General features: G+C 35.1%; 2 protein-coding genes and 1 pseudogene across 2 annotated transcripts; 1 reads left to right on the forward strand and 2 right to left on the reverse strand.

Moving 5' to 3' along the window:
• Positions 1-1,321: 1,321 nt before the first annotated feature.
• LOC116117536 lies at positions 1,322-2,924 on the reverse strand (annotated as a pseudogene).
• A 5,455-nt stretch (positions 2,925-8,379) lies between these two features.
• LOC116117527 (uncharacterized mitochondrial protein AtMg00810-like) lies at positions 8,380-15,562 on the reverse strand. The gene is made up of 2 exons (XM_031403539.1): positions 15,412-15,562; positions 8,380-9,344 (listed from the first exon to the last, which is right to left on the reverse strand). Exons 1-2 carry the CDS (start codon positions 15,560-15,562, stop codon positions 8,380-8,382), a joined length of 1,116 nt encoding a protein of 371 aa, XP_031259399.1.
• Positions 15,563-21,316: 5,754 nt separating this feature from the next.
• Positions 21,317-22,162, forward strand: LOC116117528. Its single transcript, XM_031403540.1, has 2 exons — positions 21,317-21,545; positions 21,630-22,162. The coding sequence occupies exons 1-2, from the start codon at positions 21,317-21,319 to the stop codon at positions 22,160-22,162; spliced, it is 762 nt and encodes a 253-aa protein (XP_031259400.1).
• The last annotated feature ends 375 nt before the right edge of the window (positions 22,163-22,537 follow it).

Genomic DNA, 22,537 nt, shown 5'->3' on the forward strand with positions numbered 1-22,537 from the left:
GATTCATACCGTTTTGGAATGCCATGGTAGCAACCAGTTATGCTGCCACCATTAAGGCTCCACCCGTATATTTTCAACCCAGTCATATATCTTTGCTCTTTTGACTGCGTTAATCTTCTCTGCGCCTTTACCTTTGGAGCTTAACATGATAATTTGATTCTTTCCATGAGATGTTAAGCTTCTGGTTTAATTGTGTGATGCCAGTATGATCATTTTCGTGTGTTGATATATGAAAGCTAGCTCTTGCAACTAATTGCTCCACCACTTCGAAGCAATTCCCCGATCTCCTAATCTTTCACATCTCTTTTGCTTCGTGTTAAAATATCCAATTTTATAAAGCCATTTGCATTAAGAGAGGTAGAAGTCATCAAAAACTTTATTGCCTGCACATTTGAGTTCAAGAAAATCTCGTTAGGACCAGCGAATATCCTATCCCAATATAACTTTTATCAAACACAAATAAACCGAGTCAAAAGTTAAAGCAGAGTTTGCACCCCACATTTCTTATCAAATTTCACAAATATAGTGCTCTAATAAATATACATGCATCCACTACAAATCAGTGTCAATCCACGTATATATGTTTGTTTCCTTTAGCAGTGGAGCCAACACAATCAATTGACAACTCTTAAGAGTTACGATGGTGATCCATTTAAATTCCACACGAAATGACAACTCTTGAGAGTTGACTGCATAAAATCGAGAAGACCTTTCTCTATTAACACAAGAGCTTGTAACTTGGGTTCCTTTAGGAATAGATAAAATCATTAAGCAGAATCCGCGGAAAAACTTCTTCAAATAGAGCCTAATGAGATAATATTAAGGCAACGGGTGGATCAAGAAGCAGATCACCTTTTCTATCAGTTTTGGATTAAAGATTTATAGTTGAATAAGAACACTTTAATTAAACATGATCAATAGTTGTGGTCTAATCAACCATTGAATTAAGATAGATCCATGTCTGGAGTAACATTACAATGGTACGGTAAATGGACTTAATAAATGATAATCTTTGTAATTATTTAATTTTAAAAAAAAAAAAGTCAGTGAATTTCATTTTAATTTAAGGGGTTGGTTATTCGGTTTCGATCCATCCAAAAACTTTGTAGGTTTGATAATGAAGTAAGACTTGATGATCCACAAATCAAATATAACATGAAAACAAATGAAATATTATTAACTAAAACAGTGAAAACGTAATATATCAAATAAAATAGACTACCATTAATATTACATATGAAAATTGCAACAACCGTACACAAATATATTATACATGATATTCAAGTTTATTGCAGACAAAAACAATAAAAACATACCTTAAAAACAAAAATAAGATTATCATACAGAAACTTGATTTTCTACACAAGTCACACGCTTCCATATTGACTATTTGAGCGTGAAGATCTCCATATTCTCCTAATCAAATTTCTAATACATTTTATCAACTTCACTATAAGGCGTATTAGATGCACTATAAGAAGAATAGTGATCAAGATAAACCATACAAAACTCACATATTTTGCAGCATCAAACATTTTGTCAGTTTTAGAAAAAATACTAATGGATAACAGATAAGATATTGCCGTTGTGGTAACTGCAACCCACATGATGACTATTAAAATCCACATAAAAAACTTGACCTAATAAATGGGATGCCGCTTATAAGCAGTAGTATGATACTAAGAGAAGCCACAAAACCTATAGTGTTAACAACTACGAAAACAAATAGTGTTTCATCATCTATTATAGGATACCCTGCAGTGTGTTGTTCTGATTGGGGTTTGTCACTCGGTGAATTGTCTTGCCATCGACCACCAGGAGGGTTTATAGCATTCTGATATGTTATGGTAGCAATAAGTGATGCTACCACCATTAGAGAACCTTGCACTTTTTCAAACCGATCTTTTTGCTTCTCTCGAATAACTTTTTTTGTATCTTTACCTTTAGAGTTTAGCTGAGTGTTCTTTGTACTGATTGCTCCAACGCCTCTAAGCAACTCTCCAATCTCCCAATCTTTCACGTTTCTCTTGCTTCGTGTTAAGATATCTAATGCTGTCAAGCCATTTGCATTAAGAGCATTCAATTCTATTGAACCACTAGTCACAAAAAACTTTATTACCTGCACATTTGATCACTTGTAATTACTCTTATTATACAGTATTATAGAAACGTTCATCGGGACAAATGAATAGCTTATTTCCAAGTTTGTTTAATTTTTGGTTAATTAAACACAAATAAATCCGATAAAAAGTTATGGCAGAAAATATTCTTTGTAAGTTTGATTGCTTATTTATATTTCGGATTAAATACTAAAACATGCCTTAAAACTTATGATGGGTTTAAACATACCTTTACTTGTTTATGGGCCACTGCCAGATGTAAGATAGTTTGACCGTCGTCATCCTTAGAATTCACAAACTCGTGATCATTCATTGTCTCCATCAACAACTTCATTGCCTCTAATTGGTTGTATAGCACGCACAGATGTAAAATGGTCTCACCTCGCTCCATTAAGACTCAAGCTGCATCAGCTCTCACCTTAACTAACTCTTTTAAGACACTAACATGACCCTTCATTGCTGCAATATGCATAGGGTTTCTCCCATCTTCATCACAAACAAAGCAAATTTCAGGATGAACACTTACCAATTTTTGCACTATACCGAGGTACCCTTTTGCTGTTGCGAGGTGAAGTGGTGATGCTTTTCTGTAATCAAGCTCTCTTGCTAGCTCAGGCTTCCGTCTCAGGATTTCGTGTACAAATTCTTCATGTCCAAGCATGGAAGCTACATGTAACGGTGTCTCAGTGTAACATCCCACCAATAATCTATCGAGAACGAGGGGTTGTTCATTAAGCACGTTAAGCAAGGAAATTACACTGCCCTCTACGGCTGCCTCATAGATCCTTTCCATTTTTGTTTGGTTTGAGTGGTTCAGAACAAGAATGTTCCTTCAAGAATATATAGATGATACCTATCTGTATGATTGAAATACGTTGAACGAAGATGATGAGTTTGTGGTTCTAATTTTGCTGACAATGTATGTGTGGTGCGATTACAGCTCTATTCTTCCACTTTAAAAAACTATTACCAATTTATTACAAAGGAATCAAAATCTTGACGGAAAATAACACAGGATCGTCTCAAGAATATTTGTGACTCTAGATAAGAGTTACTTTGGGGTCCTTCTAATAATATAAGCATATATTAAAAAATTATTTGAAATTTATTTTTCTTGCCTTTTGAGATGCAAAATCACTAATTAAATTTTTATATTCAAGTTTAGAAATCAAATATTTTTCAATTGATAATATAGTCAAATAATCTAATCTTTCTTGTGAGGGCGAGAGGTGGATCGCGGGCTACCGAGGTCAGGTAAGTGACAGGTTTTGGGGAGGGGGCTGAGAGGACGAAGATGGTGGTGTCGGGGAGGGTCAAGGACAGCAAATATGTGCCAAAAATGGTTGTCGCATGCGATGAAGAATGAAAATGGGTTGCAAAAATCAGCAAAAATCGACCAAATTGGGGGTTGTCAAGGTTGGGAAAACGTTTCGGAAATGATTAAGTGATGAATCCGGTCAATTTTGGTGAGAAAATTGTCTGGAATCATCACTTTAACGCCGACGGCGAAACTATGGCGGTGTAGAGGGGTGGAGATGCACTGTTTTCATCATTTTAGGGATTGAATGGGTGTGAAACCCCGTTTTTAATCCTAATACATATTACATATTTTGTGTGATTTTATTTTTACGGAAGGGGATTTCTGTTAGTTTTTAAAAGTTTTATTGGGAATGAAATTTGCAAGAAAAGGAAGCTGCTGGGTTTGCATGTAATAAGAGGCAAAATCTGGAGGTTTATTTGAAAGAAAAGCTGATGTGGTAGGGGTTTAGTGGGATTACCTGTAATCTAGGGGCAGAAGCATAAATTTAGAAAGATTAAAAATATAAAAAAGAAAGAGAAGGGGGCTGATTTTTGGCCCAAAACGAAGAAGAAGAAGATGAGAGAAGAAAACCGAGAGAAAGAAAAGAAAAAGAAAAAGAAGAGAGAAGAAGAGAAGAAAGAGTGATAGAGTGAGAGAGGAAAGAGAAGAAAAGAAGAAGAAGGAAGAGGAAAAAAAAAAAAAAAAAAAAAAAATTGAGAGGTGGTTTGCTTGTCTTTTAGTAAGCATGCATGTGATTGGATCGATGGATCTCTTCTCCCTTTCTTAATTTAGACCTTGGCTTAGATTATTTCTGTCTTTTGGGCGTTAGGTGTGGGGAAGGGGAATCTTGAGGTTGTCTTTGCACTTTCGGCTTAGCCTAAAAGGGTGAGTGGACCAGCCAAAAACTCTTTTAAAAACTCAATTCCTGTTTGCATGTAAAGTGTTGATTTCTATTATAGTGTTTGATCCAAATTTTGGTGTGATATCTTGTTAAATCTGCCTTGCATGTTCGGCTAGCTGACTTTAAAGTGCTGCATGTCCGTTTCGATTCTAGCACCATGTCTTGATGAAATCTGGAATTTTGTGAGTGGAAAATGCATTGAATCCTTTTCTAAAGTTTGCATTTTTCAAGTGGCATGGTACTTGATGTTTATTGTTTCAGGCATTTAAAATTTATGTTTAAATTGATTATTTGGAATATTGTTTGTACCATAGAGATGAGTTGTGGATGTTATTGATTTGTAGAGTAGATGGAGAAAGAGAAGTTATAAAATGGGCAAATTAAAAATGCTGAACTTGGCATGCATGTGTGCATTTTATGCATACATAATGTTTGTGAATAGAAAGAAATTATGGGAAATTGTATGTTGGATATGGTGGCTGACTATTGTGTTTAACGAAATTGGAGATTTAATGCAATAGTTTTATATGGGTAGAGCATATATGTTGATCCTAAAGAATCAAGAGTTATTAAAGTATGTTTTTGGTTATAAAAGTTATGCTGTGAAATTCTGACAGCCTAAACTTCTGAAAATTTTATATATGTTTCGGGTTTGTAAATGAAGCTAAATTTCAGATATTTTGTTTTAGACTTTTAGAGATTGGTTGAAAATTGATTTCACCCCAAAATTCGAAGTATTGGATTTTTTAATGAATTTTGATTCTGCTATGAAATTCTGGAATTTCATGTTTTCTGTAGAGCATGCATTTTTCAGAACTGAAATAATGCACTTATACTTATCCAAATTGAGTGATTTAAATTCTGGTGAATCATATATGTGTCTATTTTATTCTGGAGAGTTTCATGAGGTTTAGATTAAGGGCTGAATTGTTATGAATTTTACAAGTCAGTAACCTAATTCTGGAAACATTGGCAGATTTAAATGAGTTGAAAGAAAATTGTGTTTTAAATAGTTATTGACTCTGAAATGACTTGAAAATATACTGATCAACATATATTTGTCTTGAATGCCCCATTGAAATTATAGCTTGATTTGGTGAGTGGATTAAACCAAATTTCTTCCAAATCCTTAACACCATGCTTGCATGTTAACTTGTGATTTCATTTTAAATGTTTTGATGAAGTTTGGTATATATCTTACGATCAGTGTCGGCATATGCTATGGTAATGTGATGTTGAAAGTATTTTTTAATCTGGGTTAAACTGTCGTTTTAAAACATGTTTGGAAATTTTTAATTTCACCCCTGGATGTGATTTTTGAATATTATGTCATATATGTATGATTTATAAGCACTTACGAAATATGCTCTTGACTTATATGTTACTTGAGATTATGCATGAGATTGTTATGGTGCTAAAACCACCCTACGAAGTACCCATCCCCCAGTTTTCAGGCTCTGCCCACGCGATGCAGGATTTCGCTAGGTATTGAGATTTTGGTCTTCAGGCTCTGCGCATGCGTATTGAGATATTTAGTGCTCTGCCTGCGTAGTTTGTCCGCCAGGTATTGAGATGGTTTTCTTCAGGCTCTGCCCGCGCGATGATAGATCTTGTCGGGTATTGAGATGTATTTCCCAGCTCTGCCTGTGTGTGGGATGCCCACCAGGTATCGAGATTTTTCCCCAGGTACTAGTTGTGGTGAGAACGTTTAGTATCAGTTTATTGTTTCGAAACAGGATATCAGTTTAAAGTTTTCAATACCAGCCTATAGTTTTTCAGTATCAGTAAAAGCTACAGTATCCATTTAAAGTTCAGTTATCAGCATAAAGTTTACAGTATTCCAAAATCAGTTATCAGTGCATAGTTTCAGAAAAATCAGTTTTCAATTTTATATCATCACAGCATTATAAATTTAGTTACCAGATTTTTGTTTTGTGAACCATGAGTGTTCATTGAATGATGGTTTGGATGTTTGCAGCATGACTAGTAGAGTTTTATTTTCATGATCATAGGCAATCTTGAGTGATGACATAGATGGTTGCAGCATGCCTTGTAGGAAATATTGTTCCCAAAGCATAGCACTTATAGTTATGTTTTAAGTTTCCAGAAAAAGAATTTTAAGCATTCAATGATGAGCTAATTCAGAATTTGTTTTCAGCTTGAATGATGAGATTACAGTACTTAGAACAATTTTAGAAAACGAGTTATACATGCATACAGGAATGATTTAGTTACTTCCATAACACGTTCATAGAATCATGTTGTTTTCTGTATTTTATAGAACCATTGCATGCCATGACTATTGTTGAAGAATGTTTTGCAAACTCTCCCCAATCCCCCACTCACTGGTATCTCCTCACCCATTTTTAGACCCTTTCCCCAGGTTCACAGGAAGAGTCGTACTGAGGAGTGATTCCTCTCGAGGTTGGGCCCTTACGTCTCGACTCATCATGTGTGTAAAATGTCATGCTTGTTATCGCTACCGAATTATGTTTTTATCCTTATGTTTATCTCCTGTGTTGATTATAAAAGATATGAATATCTGATACCATCCGTTTTTGGACTTTATGAACGTACAAGTTAGCTGTCAGATTTTCAAATGTATACATATATATATCTTATGTGTTTATGCTTTCAAAACGAATCCAAGCGAATGTTTTTATGAAAAACGTATTTAGAATACAGGTTTTTAGATTCCCACACGGCACGTCTCGGCCGCCCGAGTCTCATAGGTACGCCCGGAGCTTATGGGGTAAGGAGGGTCGAGGCGGGTCGTGTCAATGGGTGTTTTGAAATTTTAGACATTTAAATAACTAGTTTAGTTAATTTAGAGGTGTGAATAGAAAATATGAAACATGATTTTTTTGTAAATTTATGTAAAAAAAAAAATATATATAATGAATTTGGGCCTTTTCGGCTTTTTTGGGGCCTTTTGGACTGGTTTGGATAAAATATTATAAACTTATTTAAGTTCAATAGTATTTACGTAATTTTATTTAAAAAAATCTTAAAATAATTTGAGACCCGTTTTTGGGGCTTTTTTTGGGGGCCCTAGGCAAGTGCCTCACCTACCTGCCCCTTGTGCCGGCCCTGAATAACACTTGAATACGAGCTTTTTGGAGATACATGGACAATTAAAGGGTGAGTGGGGACTCAGGCCCGCACTGACCTTGGAAAATTTTCAAAAAGTCCTTTTCAATTTTTCATTTTATAAAAGTAGTCTAAAGTTTTTGTGCCACTACTTTTTTCATGTTTTGAGATTTTTTGTCTTCAACTTCCAATATATTTTAAGTTTTGATACTTTTTCTTTCTTTATTAATATTGAATATAGAGTACATAATTTAGAATTTCAAAATTAATTTATTTTTCTATTTTAGTTAAAATTTTCATCTATTCAAAATAAAAATATTAATGGTGCTTCAAGTTTATATATGGTTAATTTTTCGTATTTTTATCTATTACTTTTTAATATTTCAATTTTTTCTTATGATTTGTTCCCACTAACCAAAAGTCTGGCTCCTCACTGGGTGACACTGATATATTTGTCAAGACCTGCATGTGTCCCATATTGTCATATTAATGATTAAAATAAAAGGGTATTTATTTTAAGGAAATTGTGCATTAAGATCAAGAAATTGTTGCTTAACAAAGTGAGAATCAGCAACTAAAGAATATAATGGCATATAGATCAGGTTTCAATTTTAGGTCATATTGTAATAATCTGAGCAGGAGGTAGCAAAAGAGGCAATTGTATTGCCGAAGAATGCCAAGAAGAAGAATAAAGGATGACAATAGAAGCAACTATGTTGCTGAAGAATGACGAGAAGAAGAAAGAAATATAGAAGAATGTGTGTATTTCATATGTTTTGTAATGTGTACAGATGCCTATTTATACAGAGGCTATGTAAATAATAAAGGAAATACAATCAATCCAATCAATATAAAATGATTACATAATATTACAGTGAATAAATCAGTAGCATGATATCTGCAGTAATTTTATCAATGCTTGATTCCAGCAACATAATCTTCAGCATTCCATATTACATCACTCCCCCTCAAGCTGATGGTTTGTAGATGTCGAAAACTCCTAGCTTGTGTAGTAAATATGAATGCTGACGACTACATAGAGGTTTCGTGAAAATGTCTGCTGGTTGTTCTGCAGTCCTGATGTGCATGGTCTTGATAATCCCTTCTTGAATCTTCTCTCTAACAAAATGACAGTCAATTTCTATATGCTTAGTCCTTTCATGGAATACCGGATTTGCTGCGATGTCATTAGCAGCTTTATTGTCACAATACAAAGTGACAGGTTTTCCTGTTTGTACCTCTAAATCTCTCAGTAATCCAAGGATCCAAACAATCTCACAAGTTGTTTTTGCCATGGCCCTGTATTCTGCTTCTGCTGAGGAAAGTGAGATCGTTGACTGCTTCTTTGTTTTCCAGGAGATAAGTGATCCTCCAATTTTAATACAGAACCCAGTGAGTGACTTTCTCGTCATAGGGCATGTACCCCAATCAGAATCACAATATGCGGTGACATCCAGATTTCCATCTCTTGGTAACAGAAGTCCCAGGCCAGGACATCCTTTCAAGTATTTTAGTACTTTAATTGCTGCATCCATATGAGACTGTTTTGGCCCATGCATAAATTGACTCAAAATGTGAACAGCATAGCTTATATCAGGACGTGTCATGGTGAGATAAATCAATCTTCCCACAAGCTTCTGATAGTGAGATGGATCTTCCAATGGAGGATCATCTTTTGAAGATGATGTCGCATGATCATATTGCTGGGTGGTGAGCTTAGTATTTTGTTCAACAGGAATGGCGCTCGGTTTGCATGCAGATAAGCCAGATTCTGACACAAGCTCAAGAACATACTTTCGTTGACTAAGAGATATCCCTGCTGGAGATCGTGCGATCTCTATCCCCAAGAAATATTTAGGCTCCCCCAGATCTTTTATACGAAAGTGTCTATTGAGATGTTCTTTTAGTGTATGGATGTTCTCTTCATTATTTCCTGTGATTAGAATGTCGTCCACGTAAATAATGAGAGCAATGAAGGACNATCACTTGAGATATAAAATTTGGAATAAAGTGTGGAAAAAATAATATTATTGAATTCTATTATCATTTTTTTCAATAAAAAGACATTTATAAATGATCAACCAATAACATCGTACTTCTTGTGGAAAAGTATCGCTAACGGTTAAAATAAATAGCACGAAATCGATTGAAAGTGGCACACCTCCAATTAACTTTTAGTCATTTCTTTTTCATTGAATTTTCTCGTGCATTTTTCTCATGAAATCGATTGGAAGTGTCCCATCTCTAAACAACTTTTAGTCATCTCTTTTTCACTGAATTTAATGAAAAGAATTTATAAGATGATCATCCATGAGAAATCCAATCCTAGATGAGCTGTACCGTTTGTTTTCTCAAATACTATTGTACATAAGATGATTAACAATAGTATTGTGGTTCATTGAATTTGTTGATCATCTTATAAATTCTTTTCATTGAATTTTCTGATGGATGACAGAAGATCATCTTATAAATTATTTTCATTAAACTCAGTGAAAAAGAAATGGCTAAAAGTTGTTTACAGATGGGCCACTTCCAATCGATTTCATGAGAAACATGCACGAGAAAATTCAATGAAAAAGAAATGACTAAAAGTTAATTAGAGGTGTGCCACTTTCAATCGATTTCATGCTATTTATTTTAACCATTAGCGATACTTTTCCACAAGAAGTATGATGTTATTGGTTGATCATCTTATAAATGTCTTTTTATTGAAATAAAATGATAATAGAATTCAATAATATTATTTTTTCCACACTTTATTCCAAATTTTATATCTCAAGTGATATGTTTTATGTGATTAACATGTAAACAAAATGACGATACATTAAATGATATGACAATACCAATAAAATGACACATAATTTCTTATACAAATTTTGAGATAAATATTTCAATAAAGTTATATACACATCACACTTATGTATATTAACACCTTCTATGATACTAAACTCCAAAATGAAAATGCAAAGAAACTTCTAATGATGCACATTTTATATTATTCACACGCATTATTAACTTGGATAGATAGGTTCACCGTATAAATTTGATCGCGCTACCACTAAAGAACATAAATAAATATTGAATTGTGTAATTATATCAAGTATCAACTAATCAAATTATTATGATCAGATATTTTACACTCTTTGTAACATGGCTTAAACTAAATTATTAGAGATTGAAAAGTTATTATATAGTGTTCACTCAAATTAATCTTATAACCCTTATAAATAATAATTGTTTTGATCCCAAGAAATCAAAAAACTCTTGCTTTCCAATTGGCTTATATGACCTAAAATTGAAACCTGATCTGTATGCCATTATATTCTTAATTGCCGATTCTCACTTTATTAAGCAACAAGTTCTTGATCATAATGCACAATTGCCTTAAAAGAATATAAAAGGCACCACGTTTTTTTACGAACAACTGAAATAAAAAATAAGTTTAACAGTGCACCAAGAGCTCCACTTTAACTAAGAGTTCTGGTTAATTTGAGTTAAAAGAAGGCAAGAGGAAATCTAGGAGAAATTAAGGAAGTTGAGTTAAATTAGGAGATTGAATATACCTTAGATTCATTCCAAAGAGGAATTTGATCTTCAATTCTCCTAAAAGACTCACTCATCTCGTCCTACCAGATTTCATACCCCTCTAATGGAAGTGTTCTCCTAAAACTCTTTTTACTTCACTATATAAGTGTAAGGAATCAAGACAGAGACAGAGAGAAGGACAAAGAGAAGCAGTTCAAGATAATGACATTGCCAGAGTATGCCCAAGAGAAGAGAACGAGAGAAGAATTTTTGTATATTCAGTATATTGTAAAGCTATACATTTGGCCAATTTATACAGTTTTGTAAATGTAAAGAAGGAAAATAATAAATACAAGAATCCCTGTAATTGTTCAATCAATCACATGAATTAAGTTGATTGATTGAAACTTTAATCACTCCTTAATCTTAGCTAGCAGAGATCAAGGGAAATCAATAATAAAGACATTCCATATTTCATCACTCCCCCTCAAGTTTGTGGTTTGTAGATGTCAAAAACTCCAAGCTTGCTAAGTAAATATGAATGATGTTTGCTACATAATGGCTTTATAAAGATGTCTACTGGTTGTTCTAAAGTACGAATATGTAAAGTCTTGATTACCCCTTCTTGTATTTTGTTCCTGGCAAAACGACAATCAATTTCTATATGTTTTGTTCTTTCATGGAATACTGGATTTGCTGTTATGTCATTTGTAGCCCTGTTGTGACAGTATAAAAAACTAGTTTACTTACTTGTACTTCTAGGTCCTTTAATAATCCCAAAATTCGAACAATCTCACATGTTGTATTTTCCATGGCTCTGTATTCTACCTCTGCTGAAGAAAGAGATATTGTCGATTGTTTCTTTGTTTTCCAAGAAATAAAAGCTCCCCCTAGCTTGATGCAGAATCTTGTGAGTGATTTTCTTGTCATTAGACATATGACCCAGTCTGAGTCATAATAAGCTATGATATCCAAACTTTTGTCTCGAGGAAAGAGGAGACCTAAGCTAGGACATCCTTTTAATTATTTCAGAACCTTTATCGTAGCATCCATGTGAGATTGTTTAGGCCCATGCATGAATTAACTAAGGGTGTGGACCGCATAACTGATGATTGGGCAAGTCATGGTGAGGTAGATTAATCGCCCAACAAGTCTTTGATAGTTTGTGGGGTCTTCAAGAGGTGGAGCAACTTCAGTAGATGATGTCCCATTGTCACATTCCTGAGTAGTCAATTTGGTGTTTTGTTCTACTAGAATAATACTTGGCTTGCATCCTGATATCCCAGAATCAGAAATTAGTTCCAAGACATATTTTCATTGGCTGAGAGATATACCTGCCGGGGATCTTGCAATTTCAATTCCTAGGAAATATTTTGGTTCTCCCAGATCTTTTATTTGGAATTGTCAACTAAGATGCTCTTTCAAGGATTTGATGCATACTTCACCATTTCTTGTAATAAGAATGTCATCTACGTAGATGATTAGAGTAATAAGGGTTTTACCTTTGTGCCAAGTAAATAGTACATAGTCATGTTTGGACTAAACAAATCCTATGCCAATGAGAGCTTTGCTTAATTTCTTATTCCATTGTCGGGATGCTTGTTTAAGGCCATAGAGAGATTTTTGCAGACGACATATTGTATTCTCCCGTTGTCTGCAAATGTCGGGAGGAAGATCCATATAAATTTGTTCATGAAGATCACCATGAAGGAAAGCATTGTGAACATCCATTTGATGGAGAGGCCAGTCACGAACGGAAGCCACTGTAAGGAAAGTACGAACAGTGACATATTTGGCTACTGGTGAGAATGTCTCTTGACAATCAAAGCCCTCACGTTGAGTGAAGCCTTTAGCCACCAATCAAGCTCTGTAACGTTCAATGGATCCATCAACATGGTGCTTGACTTTGTAGACCCATTTATAGCTAATGGCTTTTCTGTGAGAGGGAGGAGGCACTAGATCCCAAGTATAATTCAGAGACAGAGCAGTAAGTTCATCAGCCATTGCTTGATGTCAGTGAGAGTATTGAACAACATTGGAGTAACTATTGGGTTCTTGATCGACAGAGATGTGACTAAGGCTCTGTGTATAAGAGAGAGACGATCATAACTCACATAATTGGAGGTAGGATATAATGTACCTAAGGAATCTGAAATAGTGGGACATTTGTAATTTGCTATCCAGATTGGAGGCCGAGTTTGCCAAGTACTACAACGTGTGGGAATAACTAGAACTGGAATAGTGGATCCTGGTATAGAGATAGTTGGAACAGGGGATCCTGGTGGGGAACTAACAGTAGGAATTTGAGTAGGTGTTTCTTCCTGAGGATCATTAGTGGCCATTGTATTAGAATCAGAGATAGTGGCTAAGGAACCAGAGGGACTGGTATCATAGTAAATAAAGGATCATGTTGGATATTATCTTTAGGAAATAGTCTGGGTGATGTAGATGTACTAGTCGTTTGTGGCAGACGAAAAATTGTCTTCATGAAACACAACATCTCTGGGGATCAGGAACTTGTTTTCAACTAGATCATATAGCCCGTAACCTTTCTGAAGCATAGGATATCCCATAAATATACAACGGGTGGCCCGAGTACCAAGCTTGTCATGGGAGCCAAGAGTGGTAGCATAACAAAGTCAACCAAATACTCGAAGGTGGTCAAGAGCTGTGGCTTCCTGAATAGTATCTCATAAGGAGTCTTAACATGAAGAACTCTGGTTGGCATGTGGTTGATTAGGTATGTGGTTGTGATCACACAATCGCCCCAAAAGGAAACATGTATGTGGGTTTGGTGTTTGAGGGCACGGGCTACTTCAAGCAGATGGCGGTGTTTTCTTTCGACAACCCCATTTTCTTGTGGTGTATATGTACAAGAGCTTTCATATAGAATGCCAAGAGATAAAAATAGAGATGAACAATTATAATTAAAGAAATCCCTAACATTGTCGGTTCTAACTCTTTGGACAGAAGTAAGAAACTCGATGGTGACCATGGACAAAAAATTCTTAATGTGAGTAAGTGTTTGGGTTTTGGATTGCATGAGGAATGTCCTTGTACCCCGGGAAAGGTCATCGACAATGGTGAGGAAAAATCTGGATCCATTATGATTTGGGGTGTGGTAGGGGCCCCAAACATCAAGATGAATTAAAGCAAAAGGTTGGGTTGTAGTGGAAGTGCTATCCGAAAGGGTAATGCGGGCTTGTTTATCCAATGGACATATAGGACACTGAGTTGAGGGATAGTTGCACTGAGACCTAATCTTTGATAAAGAATAAAAGAATTTTTATTAATCATCTTATTACAATTGGAAATTTTATTTGGAATACAAGTAGGAAAAGTTTTAGTAGACTCAGTAGGTGCCCAGTAGTATATACCTCTATTGACTTTACCCAAGCCCATCAGTTTCCTAGTTGAAGGGTCCTAAAATTTACATGTGTTAGGGCAAAACTCTACAATGCAACTATTGTCTTCACATATTTTGGATACTGAGATGAGGTTAAAATGAAATGCAGGAACACATAGCACAATTTTAAGTGATAAAGTGGTAGATAAGTGGACGGTCCCTATATGAGTAGCTGGGGTGATATTCCCGTTCGGCATACGAATGGAAATAGATGAGGTAGTGGAAATAGTAGTAAAAAATTTTGGGTGACCAATTATATGATCACTAGCCCTTGAATCAATAATCCACATATCAGTTGTGAGTAAATTAAAACAATAAAAGATACTTGCATAAGATGCAGTGGGAGCAGTCGGGACATTGTTTAGCAATTGGAGCAATTTATTATATTGTTCCGGATTGAGAGTGGGTGCTAACTGACTTCCAAGAGAAACTTGGAAAGAAGAAGAATTACCATTTCTGTCATTGCTGTTGGAATCCAGACGACGATGTAATCTCCAACAATGGTCCCGATCATGATTTCTTCTTTTGCAATAATCACAATACAATTGGTTTTTATTGGATCTTGAATTGCCTGACCCATTTAACCCAGATCCAGATCCTTCCAGATCCATTTGACCCATTTGACCAAGAAGTTGACCTGTTTGACCCATGGCGTGACATGGCATGATTGGAGCCGTGAGATGCATTTAAAAACGCGATGAGTTTCTAGCTGTCAGATCGCGAGATTGAATCTGAGCCCTTCATCTTGTCATATATAAGAGAAGGTTTTTCACCTTCATTTTGCCCTACCCAATGTTGATCACCATTCTTTTTCAACCTTGCCAACGCCATTGAATCCAGTGATGTTGTATCAGAGTTCAATTGGCGTTGGCTTTCATCTTGCACCACTAGTTGAAAACTCCGGCGGAGAGAGGGTGGTGGAGACGTGGCCAATACTTGTGTCTTGAAAGAAAGAAAACCATCATTTAATCTGAGTAAGAAATGTGACAATTGGTCGCGATCTCACATTCTGTGGTACTGATTGAGTGTTTTCGGTCGCCCTTTAAGAGTTTCTTCGGCAACGTCTAACTCATTCCAAACAGCAGAGAGCCGATTGAATAAGTGGCGACCGAGTTATTCCCTTGCTTGAGTTCGATGAGGCGCTGTTGGACAGTGAAGAATTTGGCAAGATCGAGCTTCCCATACATCTCCTTGATGTTAGCCCAGATCTCGGCAGCCATTTTTGTCAGTGGGAGCCTAATCGCAACCTCTGACGAAAGACAATTGCTAATCCATGATCGGACTAGCATATTGCAACGATTCCAGTGGCATTGAAGACGAGGTTGTAGTGGTGGTTGAAAAGCCTTATCAAGAAATGGATCTTTGTCTTTGATGATGAGGGCTCATCGGAAATCGCGAGACCAGGAGGCATAGTTATCTAATCTGGTTAGGGTTTGTTTGATGAGGACTAATTCAGGTCCATCGGAGACCAGTGAGAAGAGAACATCGCCTGGTTCAAGGAAATTGTTCCCGGTGACTGGAACAAGTCAAAAGGGATACAGGTAGGGATTTGGATCCGAACCCCATGAAGGAAAGGAATCCGGGTTGTAACCCGAAATTCCAAGAGAGACTGGGTCATGACTTGAATGGGTAAAAAAATCCGGGTTGTAACCCGGCATTCCATATGGAAAATAGGCTGGGTCAAGCCTAGTTTGAGTCGTGTGGGCTTGGGTTGTGTGGGCTTCAATTGTGTGGGTTGTAGCAGGCATAGGTTGGATGTTTAGGCTTGAGATATGTGGACTGTCTTTGGTGATTGGGCTATTTGTATTGGTTGGGCCGTCTGTTGTTGATTTTTGTAAGTGTACGAAATTGTGCAAGTAATAAAGTGTATAAAATACGGATATCGAACCCAAGGGAATTACTATTATCAATTACCAATCAAACTATCCTATTACTAGTTGATCAATCCAAATTTTATCAAGGAAAACCTAAATTAAATAAACAATTGAATTTAAGAAGAAAATTGAAAAGAGAACAATTAAAATAAACCTTTGGGTAAAAAACAAGATGACTAGACCTAGGGCATAGACTTCACACCAACTCTTATTTATATGTATCGATCTCTTATGCTAATTTTATTAAGCTCTTCCTACAGGTCAAACTCCCTAAATTTCCAATAACTTTCTCTCGAACAATTATCAAATTAACTCCTAATTACTAACCCGAATTATCTCTAATTAGATTTAAGCAATTGGGGATCATTACGCTCTATGGAGTTTACCAAAACCTTACAAGTCGTAGTAACCTATCTCTAGTGTTCGCTCAACCTATGGTTTTACTACCGTAGACCAACTAAGTATCATCTCTCGATCTCAACTTAGTCCATTAGTTCATTCAATTCTTAGGCCCTTAAGAATCAAAAGCATTAGGAATAATAATAAAACTTAGGAAGAATTCTTAATACAAATTAACAATCAAAGATCAATACATAATTAAGAGATTGGGCTACATCTTAGCCCTAGAGAATAAAATTAGTTCATAATAAACATGAAAGAAACAATCAAATTTATTAAAACATTTATCATGATTTTACAAGAAAAGAACAAGGAGAACTTCTCTATATTGTGAATCAAAGCTCTAGAACTTCTATTACTTCTCTTCTCTACAGATTTTTCTCCCTTTCTTCTCACCAAAGAATCCCTAAATAATGCTAAAAGACTTCTATTTATATCCCACAAGGATTAGGGTTTGTTTTTCCTTAATTCTATTTGATTTGGAACCCTTAACCCTATTCTCCTGGCTAAAAATGGACAACAAACTAGTGACTTCCGTGACTATGCCGTGGCACTGTGCTGCAGCACAGTAGCTACTGGAAAAAGTGTGCTGCAGCACTGTGCCGTGGCACAGTAGCTACTACCCCTTTCCTGCATCATTCCAATATTCTTAAAAGATGTTGATTTTTGGACTCGATAACGATGGAATTTGGAAACGTTGTCAACATATTAGATGTAGCCCTTTGAATCATATTTCCAACGGTCCAAGAATCATCTTAATCAGAGTTCTACAGCTCAAGATATTATCAAAATACCGAGGCATGCGCAAGCTGAAACGTAATCTAGAATCTTCTCTTTACTTCAACTTCCATAACTTCTTCAATTCAACTCTGATTCTTGATCCGTTTGTTTCCACTCATCACTCATTCTGTTGCAAACATGATTCTTCATTCGAGCATAACATTTAAGCACTAGTAACCTGAAAAACACTCAAAAACACCCGTGATCCCGTAAAAGACAATTATGAAAATATTAAGCAACTTTACCACATTAAGCCTAATTTCCCACAATTAATCCCTCAAAAACCACTAACTAAATGTGTATTTTCAAGCTCTTATCACTGTCTAGGTTTGTTGTAGTTGTATTTGGGTTGATTTCCATGTTGAAGGGTGATGGGGTTTTTTGATTGTTTGCAGGGACAAAGAGAAAGAAGCTAAGTTGATAGGCAAGCAGAAGCTTTTAGCTGAGCTCCGATACCATGTAAGGAATAGAGATAGAGACAGAGAGAAGGACAAAGAAAAGCAGTTTAAGATAATGACATTGCTAGAGTATGCCTAAGAGAAGAGAAAGAGAGAAGAATTTTTTTATATTCAGTATATTGTAAAGCTATACAATTGGCCAATTTATACAATTTGTAAATGTAAAGAAGGAAAATAATAAATACAAGAATCCCTGTAATTGTTCAATCAATCACATGAATTAAGTTGATTGATTGAAACTTTAATCACTCCTTAATCTCAACCAGCAGAGATCAAGGGAAATCAATAATAAAGACATTCCATATTTCGTCAATAAGGGCTCATACTTGAACATTCCAAATTGAAACGTGACCACATGCTTATTAGTCTCATGTCTCATTTTTAACCCTATCATCCCGCATGATCTTGTTAGTTTTGCAAGGAACAGTACTGCAGGTACACTAAAATATGTTCAGATAGACATATGAAATATATATGTTCAAGACATCTCATTTGAACTTAAAACAAATGCTCAGTGTAGATGTACTGATCATTTTTAACTTCTTCAGTTTGATATCTTGAACATGTCATGAATTCTTGAAAAAATAAATAATTCAAAATATTTAAAACTTACCTTTTTTTTCCCTCAATTTGATCATCGATTCTTTATACGATTGTTTTCTCCATAGTAAAAATGTAAAATATATTTGTCAAACAGACATATAAATAATTTTTCAATGGATATAAAAATTTAGAGCTAGGGTTTATGTAAGAAACAAAGACTTGAGATAAAAAAGCAAAAAATAAAATAAATGAAGTATGGGTTATGGGTATACTTAAAATGTAATATATATTTATCAAAGAAACAAAGATTTGAGATATAACTAAAGCTTTCAATTGTTATGAAGATATATAGTTAGGGTTTATGCAAGAAGTGCAGATTTAGAATGGAAACAAAAATATTAAATGAACGTGGTATACTTAAAGCTAGCATTAACCTCTATGGTAATTTTATATAAGGTTAAACATGTCAAAACTAAAAAAAAAAAAAAAAGAGTCTACACAAAAGACAAAATATGTGGATACTAAATATTATTTCTGTTGAAGTATGAACCTATTGTGGTGAGTGCAAATTTGGCCATGGTTGAAGAGTTGATAAGCTGTAGCGTTGAAAGAAAGGTTGAAAAAGCAGGCCACAAGGTCGCCACAGCGATAGAAAAGCTCGCCGCGGTGTGCTAAGAAGGATCGTGAAATGTAGAAAACGAAGCGATTGCCTCGGCAAAGAAAAATTATGTCATGGCGTGCATCATTGTCCAAAAAGTTTAGTTTTGGTTAAATTTCTGTTTTAGTAGTTTGATTTTAGAATAATTGTTAGTTTAGGAAGAATATCTCTTTGAGATAAAATAGGAAAGTTAATATTATTTTGTTTAAGGAGTTTTATTTCGTTCCAAATTAGAGTAGGAGAAGAACCTTTTTTTTTTTTTTAGAGAGAGAGAATTTGATTAATGAAATACGGCAGTTGAAAGTTTTTCTTCCATCAAATCATTCCAGTTCTTTGTTGTTATTTATGTTATTTTTGCTCCCAATTCAACAATTAATACTAGAGTCTTGATTTTCTTGGCTTCTAAATTCTAATAAATAGTATCAGAACAGAGTTTTCTAAAGGGATTTGTGGAAAGATTCTTGTAAGGGAGAGACGATACACTTGACAGAAGAAAGTTTGATTAGCAAGATGGGTTCATGAGGTTCGTTGCCACAAATTCCTATATTTATAGGTGAACTCTATCATATTTGGGTGGTGAAGATTCTTGTAGTAATTGCAAGAAGGATAACCGTTTAGAGGCCTAATGTTGGTTTAAGGGGAAGACTCCACCACTCATGAAGTGTAGATTCTGCAACATAACCGATCATAAGGAGAAGTTTTGTTACTAGAAGTAGAGGCAACAAAAGCAATAACAACCTGATCAATAGCAACTATAGGGTAGTGTTGCTAAAAATGAAGAGGTTAGTCTAAGCCTTGAAAAGAAACCAACACTCAAGCATGTAAAGTGTTGGATTGTAATTTGATATTGATAACACGTTTTTTAGAAATATAGCTCCAACAAGAAGTATGGAGACAGAAGAAACCAACACTCAAGCATGTAAAGTGCTTAATGCATGCAAATGCAACACCTAATTTTACCTCACTTAAAACTTATAGCAATGTCGTGTATAGTATAGTGTAAATAAGGGTCTTTCCCATAGAAGATTTTTAAACTTAACTAATTGTCTACTTCTAAAACAAGTTTTGTCACGAGTTATAAAAACTAAGAAGCTAAAATCAAACAACGTAAAGTGACCAAACATTCACAAAAGAGAAAAATATAAAAGAAACGAATTGAAGGTTTATTTGCCACCACTAGACATGAATTGCATATAATAAAAACACTCTTTAACTTTCTATCCTCTTGATCACATCTGCTCAGAAAATACCAAACATTAATAAGTTCTAGCTCTCCTTATTGAGTCGTTAGATTAGACACGATCGTAACCTAATTCCTTATTTATTAAATAACCTAGGATACAATCTCTAGATTCAAAGTAATAAAAACATTAAGCTACAAGTGACATACTAAATCATGGCTAAACTCATATGATCTGTTTAGTTATCTTGGGTGATTACCCCCAATGCATGCAAGCATACACTTTATCACTAGTTATTTAGGTTCATAAAGCGATTTTGTACTAAACAACCTCAATCGGCAACAGTAGATTAATCCTAATGATTTAATTAACCACTTAAACAATTAAGACGATTTAGTTAAACCCTATTCACAGAGAATAAGTCATATAATCAAAGAGGGATCAAAAGATAAAAAGATACAGATTTTGTTAATCACAAGACATGTCTAGGGTTTTGAAATCACCCTCAATCACAAAAGAATTAGTTACCCATGAATAAAGATAAAAACATCATTGCATTCATGATAACAAATAATTAGGAAAGCTTGAATAGATTAATGGAGTTGATGATGGTCTTCTCTCCAAGTATTATGTATAAAAGGCAGCTACAAGTCAACTCCAGAAGGAAGCTAGATCAAGAATGGTGTAGCTTAAGGGAAGATATTGTGTATAATGCAATACAAGTCTAGTGTAGTTTAGCTTTAGGGGGAATATTGTGTATAAAAGAACAAGGATCAAAGTGTCATTTTGTAAAAAGTGTAATGGCTTAGTGTAAGTTGTACAATACACTGTGTTTCATTGAGTCAATGGCTATAGTATATAGCCTTCCTCTTGTGTATACTTTTTAGTTAATAAAATCAATTGCATTTTCCAACTAAATTCTGTAAACTCTAGTCTTTCATTTTTCTCTTGTTTTCTTGAATGTTCTTCAATCCTAACAACTCTCTTATGGTATCAGAGCCATAGACAAATGTATTTGGTGTGAAAAGCTCAAGTTTTGATTACAACAGTCTCTAATTTCTTCTCTCTGAAATCCGTAAACATGGAAGCTGGATGTAACAACTCAACAACTTTAGTAACTCCACCTACTCTACCTATGATTTCCGTCAAAGTTCTTGACATAAATTACTCGTTTTGGATCTCACAAGTTCTTCTAACTCTGATTTCTCATGGTCTCCATGGTTTTGTCATTGGAAAAAGAGAGTTTCCTTCTATGTTCATAATGGAGTCAAATGAAGAATCTGGAAAATTGACCAAGAAAGGAAACCATTGTTACTAGAATTGGAAAAAGATTGATCAATTTCTAGTAAGCTAGCTCTTATCTACACTCTTGGAGTCAATGTTCCAGCATGTAGCTAAGTGTAGTAGTTCATATGAAATTTGGAGCACATTAGAGCTACATTTTCAATCAATTTCTAAAGCTCGAACCTTACATTTGTGGAATTTGTTACAAACTACCAAGAAAAATGCTCTTAGTGTTAGTGAATATGTTTTGAAAATGAAGGAATTATGTGATGAATTGATTGCCAGTGGAGTATCAATTAGTGATGAAGAACTATTGTTAGACATTTTAGATGGACTAGGTCTGGAACATGATGCTATAGTAGCATCATTAATCACCAACAGTAGTAGCATGACCTTGCAAGAGGCACATTTTTTCTTGCATAAACATGAAATTAGACTTGATAGGCAACATAATTCATTGAACATATTTCTTGATAAGCTAGCCTCTACTTTGGTAGCCTTTAAACAAAATTCTGAAGATGTGACTAGCCATGATTCTAGAGCTAGTTCTAAAAATCTCAATTTTTCGAGATCATCTCACCAACAGATTTTGTCACAATCAAGCCTAGTTCCTGTACAGTCTCAATTCTCTGGATATTCTTAATATCAGTCTCCAAATACTATTCATGGTCAACCTAATTTTACCTCTCAAGGAGTCTCCCAACCTACTCAATTTTTGCCTCAGTATCCTCCCACACTTGATGTGCAAAGTCAGTTTCTTTCATCTGGAATGATGATATTTAATCCTCACATGAGACCTAGAGGCAGAGGATGGGGATCTTTTAGACCAAGATTGATTTGCCAAGTTTGTGGTAAAGGTGGTCACTCAACATTGCAGTGTTACCATAGTTTTAACCACTCCTATTTAGGCTTTACAAATAATGGATCTTCTAATGTGATACCCTCACAAGCTTAGTTCACAAACCAAACTAATGAACTTGCTCAAACTTTTTCGGTAGCAAAAATGATGCAAGGGCAT

The sequence above is a fragment of the Pistacia vera genome, unplaced genomic scaffold, assembly GCF_008641045.1.
Source record: "Pistacia vera cultivar Batoury unplaced genomic scaffold, PisVer_v2 Contig817, whole genome shotgun sequence".
In the NCBI taxonomy this organism is placed as follows: domain Eukaryota; kingdom Viridiplantae; phylum Streptophyta; class Magnoliopsida; order Sapindales; family Anacardiaceae; genus Pistacia; species Pistacia vera.

Coding starts and splice junctions, on each gene's coding strand:
- LOC116117527 (XM_031403539.1), bottom strand. CDS start 15,562: ATGGCTGCCGAGATCTGGGCTAACATCAAGGAGATGTATGGGAAGCTC. Junction 9,345..15,411: donor CTCTCTGCTGTTTGGAATGA/GTTAGACGTTGC, acceptor TTCTAATCACAG/GAAATAATGAAGAGAACATC.
- LOC116117528 (XM_031403540.1), top strand. CDS start 21,317: ATGGAAGCTGGATGTAACAACTCAACAACTTTAGTAACTCCACCTACT. Junction 21,546..21,629: donor GACCAAGAAAGGAAACCATT/GTTACTAGAATT, acceptor TCCAGCATGTAG/CTAAGTGTAGTAGTTCATAT.